The 9,414-nt window shown below is 33.9% G+C and overlaps 1 protein-coding gene across 1 annotated transcript; it reads right to left on the bottom strand.

Annotated features, from left to right (window-relative positions):
- Positions 1 to 4,923: 4,923 nt before the first annotated feature.
- On the bottom strand, positions 4,924 to 7,317 carry LOC141631915 (uncharacterized). Its single transcript, XM_074444522.1, has one exon. It carries the CDS (start codon positions 7,315 to 7,317, stop codon positions 4,924 to 4,926), a length of 2,394 nt encoding a protein of 797 aa, XP_074300623.1.
- Positions 7,318 to 9,414: the final 2,097 nt, after the last annotated feature.

The following is a 9,414-nucleotide window of genomic DNA, read 5'->3' as shown; positions in this document are numbered from 1 at the left end:
GATGTCGTCACTCATCCAATCAAACACATTTATAATACTCAACATACAACTAGCTAGCGGTAAGTCGAGGTCGATCCATGGGACGGTGTGCTTTGGGTTCTAAGTCTATCTATCTCAATTTATGCTAGTGTCACAATTTGTTTGGGTTTGTAGTTGTGTCTAGACTAATGCAAGCAATAAAGTAGAACGAGCAATAAAAGGAAAGATGTAAACAATTGATTAAAAGTGCTAGGATATCATGGGGTCATGGGGGATTCATGGTGTTGATCATACAAACATGTTTACAAGGTTGCAAGCAATTAATGTTATGGAGGAACCGAGTTGGGTTATATCTTACGGTTCTTAGGAAGAGTTGGGTCCCGGAGCCGAATCGATTAGATTGTACAACACCTACAAGTCGACTTACTTTCCTCCTAATCAACTTCTATGCATGGTCTAACAAGACTCGAGTTGGGTTATATCTTACGAGTCAAGTTGAGTAGATAAGAGATGGTAAAAATGCAAGGATTCATAGGCTTAGCATTTCATCAAACATAACATGTGCATAAAGTTGACATCACAACAAGCAAGCAATTTAATCATGTGAACATATTAGATTAAGCATGAATCAATCCCATGTTGGTTTCCCTTAATTACCCACTAATCCTAGCTAAGTAACTACTCACTCATCATCATGGGAAACATGTCATTAATGGTGTCAATCATCACAACAAGTATAAACATGATAATAGAATGAAGAAATAAACAATAAAGATTAAAGAGTAAAGGAATTATACCAAACTTGAGGTGATCCAAATAATAATGCAAAGAATAATAGAAGAAACTTGATGATTGATGGAAGGTTGTCAATCTCCCAATAATAACCCAATAATCTTCAATTACCCAATAATAAACTTGAATAATAAACTTGAACAATAATTAAAGAGAGATTAATGTGTAATTTGTGGAAAGATTAAAGAGTAATCTATTCTAATCTACTCCTAATCTAATCTAAAGAAGGATTTTCTACTCTAAAAACTTCTCTAAAATCAAACTCCCTCATTTGATTATTACAAATGGGGTATTTATAGTGGAAATTAGGTGGGTGCATTAGGGTTAACTAAGGGCTAAACTAGTAATTACACTTTTGAGTTTAGAGCAGGGAGGAGCCGGTATTTCTTGAAGGAAGGGCTTCTTTCTTTGTAGCTTGGAGAAGACGGAATTGTGCTGTGGGGGAATCCGTGCGTATTGTGGTCGGGACGGGCGGATTCTGGGAGAGGAAGACGAGCGGATTTGCTAGAATCCGGGCGGATTATGGTGGGGCAATCCGAGCGGATTCAAAGCAAGACGCTCGGATTGTGTAATGTGGAGACGGGCGGATTGGAGACAATCCGCTCGGATTGTTCTTCAGCAATGATTCTCCTTATTTTCTTCCCTTTTTGCTCATTCCTATTTTATTCTTGCGGGATTGGTCTTTAGTCTTTGCTTCCTCTCCATACTAGTCCATCTAGTATCGTCAAGTAGCTTCCAAATATGCACGAAAGACGGGAATTTCCGCCTTATTATCTCCTTTTCTACAAAACATATGAAATTCGATAGAAAAGCAAATAGGAAGGTTTTGACGGATAAAATGGTCATAGAATGTTATAATAGTATGCAAAATAGGCTCAATTAGGGGACTAAATGTGCGCAAATAATGGTCACATCAACTGCCTTTACTGCTCTTTATTTTATTTCTCTTCCTTCAACCTTCGTAGTTTAGAACCAATTCCAAACAAACCCCCAATTGTTACCATAGGATTAGAAATAGACAGCTATAATTACATTACCTCCCTGTGGATTCGATACTCGACTGCCTCTGCTACATTTTAGTTGAGACCGTTAGGTTTTATCTTTGATAGGGTTGCGATAGCCGTGTCAAGCGTGGTGAAAATCTTGTTTGCACCTTAGGTAATGAAGCGTCTCTGCAAATTGGTTTTCATTGCAAAGATGAGTACGTTCTTTATCGCACCCGCTTCCATAACGAAGTCACTATAAGCGAGTGACTCGTTGACTCCTGCATTGGGGCCTGGGTTAACCGGTATTGGCTCAATTAAGTACTTGAGCTTACCGTCAGCAATGGCAGCATTCCGTAGTGCCGCCTCCCGTTCCGCAAAGTTGGACCCGTCATTTTTCAGACGTGTGAACTGATTCATCTGGTCCATAAACATTTTAAGCCAGGACGCGCGATCAAGTGTGGCACTAGGCATTGGGATTGCGTTATTTCCAGCCATTTCGTTGTAACAGTATTATGAAAATAAACGTGTTCTACACTGCGAGAAGAAGAATAAAAATAATAAGCATGTACATCGTTTATATTTTTAAGTCTAATGAACTACTGTCATAACGCGAAGACTCAAAACATTTATACAATTGACCTCCCTCAAGAATTATATAAATGATCTCAAGACTCAATTCTCTGTAAATTGATAAGCTAACCTTTTAGCTAATTCTACCGTTAGAATTCTTGGTCGATAAATTTCTGTAAATTCTATCTTTAGTCCATCATAATCACGAGAAACTCTTCGGACTATGATGTTGAGGTAAACTAAGTTAACACAACTACTTACCCAACGTAGAAGGGGTCATATTATGCGTACCGACGAAGAAGAGATTCATAGTTGTTTGCCCTTATAAAGACTAATCTCAATTTCCGTTTTAGAGGAAGATCCCATCAACTTTACTTTAATTCATTTTAAGTGAACTAATATCTAACATGCGAGAATGAATAAACTAAGGTGATGGCTTAAAAGTCTGTGACATCTGTATGTCCATGAAAACTAACATATAACCTATATGAGTCAATTTTCATGCATTTTAGTAGTAGGTGGTTTGGTTTTAGGCGGAATATGATGCATAAACTATCATGTGAATGAAAAGCAATAAGAATGAAAACGTAAAACAATAAAAGTCCTAGTGTGGCCTATCCTATCAAAATGAACAATAAATACAAGTTTGGAATCCATCCTTGGACCCGAGAAGCTTGTCTTGATGTTCCATCTTGATCCATGTAGCGGGAGTGAGCTCTATTCTCCATCTTTAGTCTTCTTTTGAAAAATACAATAAATAAAATTTACATAATAAACCTATTTATTACATTCTAATTTCAAAACCCAAAAACTAAAGGAAAAATAAAAGGAGATACGAGATCTCATAATTACATAAAAATTATGTTTCCTTCATTACGAAAACATAATTAACTAAGGCCACACTAAGTATTACAAATTACAACCGATTGTAAAAATACGTAAATAAATTCATTCAACGATTCATTCAATAAAAGAAAAACATAAACTAAAAAAAATTACACATGAAAGACATAATTCTTTAATTATGTAGATTAATTTTCCAAACCACCTATTTAATTGATCAAATTAAGGGACAATTCCTCAATTAATCACATTAATTTTAATCTTAATTCATATTAAACTTGTAATATGAATTTAATCCATCAATATTTTAAACTTCTTTAAAATAATTAGGTATCTAATAATTATGAACCGCTTCACAATAATTAATTTGCCAAAACAAAACAAAAATAAAAACCACTTTTTTTTATAGTCTCGGCAAAACGAAAAAAAAAAAACAGATTTTTTTTTCTTTTTTTAATTCTGTCCAGTTTGTGAACAGTAACAGAAACGAATTTTTTTTTTATCTTTTCTCGGCAAAACCAAGAGGAAAAACAAAACAGCCCGTTTTTTTTCTTTCTTCTCGCGGTTTTTCTGTAAAAACCGTAACAAACAATTTTTTTTTTTTATATGCTGCCTCTGTGAACAGTACCCGTAGCGTGAACAGTAACAAGAAAAAAAAAACTTTCTTTTCTCCGACGCTTTTCAAATCGGCATAAACAAAAACAGCCGCAAAAAAACTTTAATCGGTTTTTCAGGAGAAATCGAAAGAAAAAAAACAGATTTTTTTTTTTTTTAAATTACTGTTCATCCGTGAACAGTAACGGAAACAAAAAAAAATTCCACGGCTCAAAAAAAAATCCAACCGATTAGATTTTTTTCTCGCAAACCCTAATTATTGTTTACAAACAATTTTATGAAAATCATCAAAATTAAAATTCGTGGCCTCGGCTCTGATACCACTTGTGGGAAATAATCTGTATACTTCCCTTATAATTAAGGATTATAACGAATTTTATGATGACGATCACTAGTCATAAAATAAAATTTATAAACAAAAGAAGAAGATTCAGAAATAACCTTCGGTCCTAGCAAGTACGGCCTAAGAACAATATCAAAGTAGATATTCGCCTATCAGTTGCAGCCAAGACGATATGAGATATGCCCTATTGATTATGCTAGAAATCGATCTAAAATTTTCTGTAAAATTTAGGTTTTTGTGTTTTTTCTGATGAGAAGAGGCAAAAGCAATGAGTAGAAAAATTAGGTTTAAAAATAATCTCCCTCTAACCTACTTAAACCGTGAATTAGGTTAGTAATAGGGTAGATATTTTCTTCCTTATTTTCGGCCCATATAACCGAAATAAGGAGTATTATTTCCTTATTTTGGTTATTCCAAAAAATGTATAAAATGTGTTAAATTGTCATCTAGTGAGGATCGAACCCATGACCTTTTGGTTTGTGTACCCTCACTATTACCACTATAACACATTCATCTTGTTGATATTAAATATAACCGATTACATTTAATTACGAATTAACAGATTAATTCGTCCAAGCTAACACCCAGGGGCGGCCCGTTACTTTCGGTGGCCCTGTTCAAAATGTAAGACGGAGGCCCCAAGAGGCCAAGACTTATAAATATAATATAAAAAATTCATATTCTCTTATAAAACCAATATAAAATTATTGTTTTTTGGCAAAACATTAAATATAAAATGCATCACTTTGTCATAAGTTACAAAAATGGACAATAAAATAATATCCGACGACATTATTAATCTCGCTTGAATATTGGCCTCCTTGCGTTCTGAGAAGCAAACACATTAACTATATCTTTATATTCCAGTTGCTCTAACATGTCATTCTCGATCGCTATCAATGCCAAACCATTGAGCCTTTCTTGTGACATTGTAGTTCGCAAATAAGATTTCAATAATTTGAGTTTCGAAAAACTTCTTTCCGCACTTGCAACAGTTACTGGAATAGTCAGCATGACTCTATATGAAATAATCACATTAGGAAAACAACTAAAATTCTTCAAATAGTTTAACACCTCAACCGCTCCCAATTTCTCCTTAGGCAAGACGCCCCTCAAAAACTTTAACTCCATGTATAAATCATTTCCATTAATGTCGGGTTGTTCATCTTTCTTAAGGGCATCTTCGAGACCAGTGCAACATAATTTTAAGCGCTTGTCTTCCATTGAGAGAAGTCTTTCAGAAGTAAATAAGAAACCAAAGACATTCTCAAACTCTTGATATTTTTCAAACCTCCATTTTAGTGAAGAAATGGCTTGATCAACAATGAATAAAAAATAATGAACCCTAAATGATTCTTCAGCACATTGATTATTAACCATCGATGGGTTATCTTGATTTTCATCAAATTGCCTCTTTCTTCGAATTACTCGTCTTTGAGGAAATACGGGGTTGATATTTATTTCAAGAGCAATCTTTTTAGCTTCTTCAATAGCATTCCCAAGACCAGTTTCTCGGAATTCCTCAAAGAAAGTAACTAAACCCTTCATCTCTTTAATGGCAACATCTATAAACATATCCTTCGATTGCAAACTCTTGCTCACCAAATTAACATGGTACAACATTTCATACCAAATGATTATTGCCACTAAAAACTCAAAATCACCAAGTTCATTCAAAGCAAGAGATTTTGCTTCACTTCTTATTTTGGAATCATTATCTTTTTCGGCTACATCAAGCAAAGCTTCTCGTAGGTCCCCGATTTGGAATCTTATAGCTTTTATACTTTCAATACGACTCTCCCAACGAGTGACTGATAATGGTTTAAGAGTTAACTTTTTTACATTATCCTGTAAAATTTTCCATCTTTTATTTGAATTCGCAAATATCGTGTAGATGCGTTGAATAATTCCAAAAAAGTCTCTAGCTTTACCACAGGTTTCAGCCATATCACACAATATTAAATTAAGACTATGACAACCACAAGGCATATAATAAGCTCGGGGATTTATATCTATCAATTTCTTTTGAACTCCTTGGTGCTTCCCTTTCATATTTGACCCATTGTCATAACCTTGCCCTCTTACATCATCTATGTCAAGGCCCATATTTTTTAGTTCAACTTGTAGAACATCGAAAAGCCCCTGGCCTGTTGTATCATTGACATTCAAAAAACCCACAAAGGATTCTTCGATGGTAAAAGATTTTGAAGAGGCATCAACATATCGTAATATCATAGTCATTTGTTCTTGATGGCTGCTATCAGGAGTACAATCAAGTATCACGGAGAAATATTTTGCTTGTTTTACTTTTCTTACGATTTCAGATTTTATTCGTGAGGAAAGCAGAAGTATTAATTCATTTTGAATTCTGTGACCAAGGTAATGAATATGAGTCTCATGACTTGTGATCCTTCGAACATGCTCTTGAATAATAGGATCAAACTCAGCTAACATTTCTATTAGACCCAAAAAGTTCCCATTATTACCCTCGTACAACCGCTCCTTGTGACCTCGAAATGCTAAATTATGCTTGGCAAGGAACTTCACAATTGAAATTATTCTCAACAAAACTTGATACCAATTCTCCTTTTCTTTTTTAATCTGAGATTGATTTATACTATCAATTGTTTGATTATTCCGAAGTCTCAAACGCAAATCATACCATGTGGTCATATTTTGAATATGCTCTGAACTTGATTCATGTTCTTTAAGCCTACTACTAAGATGTACCCAACTATTGTAACCATTGGTTGCTAATCCACCTCTTCTTGCAGAACCTTTACTAAACACTTTACAACAAAAACAAAAGACTCGATCAAGTTCTTTTGAATAAACAAGCCAATCTCTGTCGCATTTTTCTCCATTTGGTAAAATTCTAGTATAAAAAGTGGATGAGAAATATCTATTGAGGCTATCTCTCGGACCTTGATCAATAGTCATATCTCTTTTAAGGCCGTCCTCGACAACAACATCAACCATCTTAGAATCTAAAGCATCCCAATTTCTAGGATCAAATATATCAAATCCAAATTTTTCCTTATAATCAATATCTTTGTGAGTTTCACTATCACTTAGAATATGATTATTATTGTTACCACTATTGCTTTGAACATTGTTATTTTCAGAATTTTCGTTTAAATCTTCCTCAACAAAGGGTGTCGGATCATCGAAATTTTCATCACAATCCATCGTCTCATTTGTAGGGTTACTATGAGATGGTTTTAAAAAAAATTTATCAAGAGCCCCTTTTTGAGATTGATTCAATTCTTCAATTCTTTTTCTTTTTTTTCGCTTTTCATACCCGGATTCGTGTTTTCTAAAACCAGAAGGCATGATTGTATTGAAGATTAACAAATACCAAAATTCTAAAGGCCAAAACAGGCAATCAAATAAGAATTAAGAAACTCTTCAAAGAAGGCAAGAATTATTCACCAGAAATTGAGAAATATCTTGAGGCACAATCACACACCTTCAAATCTTCAATAAGTTTAACCTGTAATTAAATCAGTGAAGATAAACAATTATTAATTAAAAAAAAAACAAGTATTTACAATTAAAAGAGAAAGAAAACAGTACCGCACTAGAGAATTGAGAAACAAAAAAAAAAATTGATTAAAAAAGAACTTACTATGATGATCAGAGGATGTGATGATGTCGACTTCAGACAATGAAGAATTAATTACTTAATTAGCAAATAAAGCTTGATTTTTATTAGGGTTAATTTTTAATTTCAAGTAAGGAATTTGGGAAAAGAAGTGGGGTACCGTAGTGGAGAGTATGGAGTATCAGCCATAGGTTTGCCTTTGTCGTTTTCTATTCTTTTTTTTTTTTTAATGTGTAAAAAAATTACAAGGCTGGACAAAATTTGAGGCCCTTCCACTCTTGGGCCCCTGTGCAAAGAACCGCATGGAACTACCATTGGGCCGCCCCTGCTAACACCCACACCTCACCACCACCTTCTCCTTTCTTTTTCTCTGCCGCGTCAAACACCTGCTGCCGCCCTATTCTTCTGCCTCTCCTCTAACCCATGCCACCATCAACGACCAACCTCACCTCTGACCCACGTCACCACGTCCTCCCACCGCAACCTGTCACCCACCAGCCCAGCCCAGCCCACCCACAGCCACTACTCGAACCCGTTACCCACCAAACCCGACGACAGCCACCTCCTCCTCTCCTCCTTTACCGCCTGTTCCTTTGTCCCCTTTTCGTATATTTTTTTTTAGATCTTAAACCACCTGGTCGTGTGGTAATAGGCTAGATCTAAATTTTAGAAAAAATTATGGTGGATTTACTTATTATTGTTGGTGGTCTTTTCTTTGCTTTTAAGTTTATGGTGGTTGTGGACTTGTGCTCTGCGTTTTTACAGTAGATTATTAATTTTTTTTTTTTTTTTAAAGATTTCAGATCTATTTTGATACTGGTGGTTTTTGTTGGTGAGTTGTTGTCAGAGAATTTTATTGTGGGGTTTTCGGTCTTTTTGTTTTATTAAGATCTAGTTTCATGTTTTTTTTTTTTAGATTTCCTTTATTTTAAATATCGTCTTCTATATATTTCGAATTTCAAATATCGTCTTTTTTTTTTTAAATCCCGTCTTGTTTAAATTCATTATGTTATATAATTTTAGATCGTTTTATTTTAGTCTTAGATCTAATAAATAGATCTAAGGTTATTTGTTGATTTTCATCTTAGATGTGCATTTTTTTCTCCTAAAATTACTCTTTTTTCGGCTAGAATTACACTTTTTTTTGTTAGAATTACACTTTTTTCTGTTAGAATTACTCTTTTTTCTCTTAAAATTACACTTTTCTTCATTAAAATTACACTTTTTTCTGTTAAAATTATACTTTTTTTTGCTAGAATAACACTTTTTTCGGCTAAAATTACACTTTTTGTTGTTAGAATTACACTTTTTTCTGTTAGAATTACACTTTTTTTTGTTAAAATTACACTTTTCTTCATTAAAATTACACTTTTTTCTGTTAAAATTATACTTTTTTTTGCTAGAATAACACTTTTTTCGGCTAAAATTACACTTTTTGTTGTTAGAATTACACTTTTATCTGTTAGAATTACACTTTTTTCTGCTAGAATAACATTTTTTCAGCTAAAATTACACTTTTTGTTGTTGTTAGAATTACACTTTTTTCTGTTAAAATTACACTTTTCTCCGCTAAAATTACACTTTTTCTGCTAGAATTACACTTACTACTATTGGACTAATGTTACACTAATGTTAGACTCTCAATGGACTAAAATTACATTCTCAGTGGACTGAAATTATAC

This window comes from Silene latifolia, chromosome Y, assembly GCF_048544455.1.
Source record: "Silene latifolia isolate original U9 population chromosome Y, ASM4854445v1, whole genome shotgun sequence".
Lineage (NCBI taxonomy): Eukaryota > Viridiplantae > Streptophyta > Magnoliopsida > Caryophyllales > Caryophyllaceae > Silene > Silene latifolia.
This window is presented reverse-complemented; position numbering and strand designations above follow the sequence as displayed.

Bases quoted from the DNA above. Each gene is read 5' to 3' on its own strand.
- LOC141631915 (XM_074444522.1), bottom strand. From the start codon at position 7,317: ATGGATTGTGATGAAAATTTCGATGATCCGACACCCTTTGTTGAGGAA.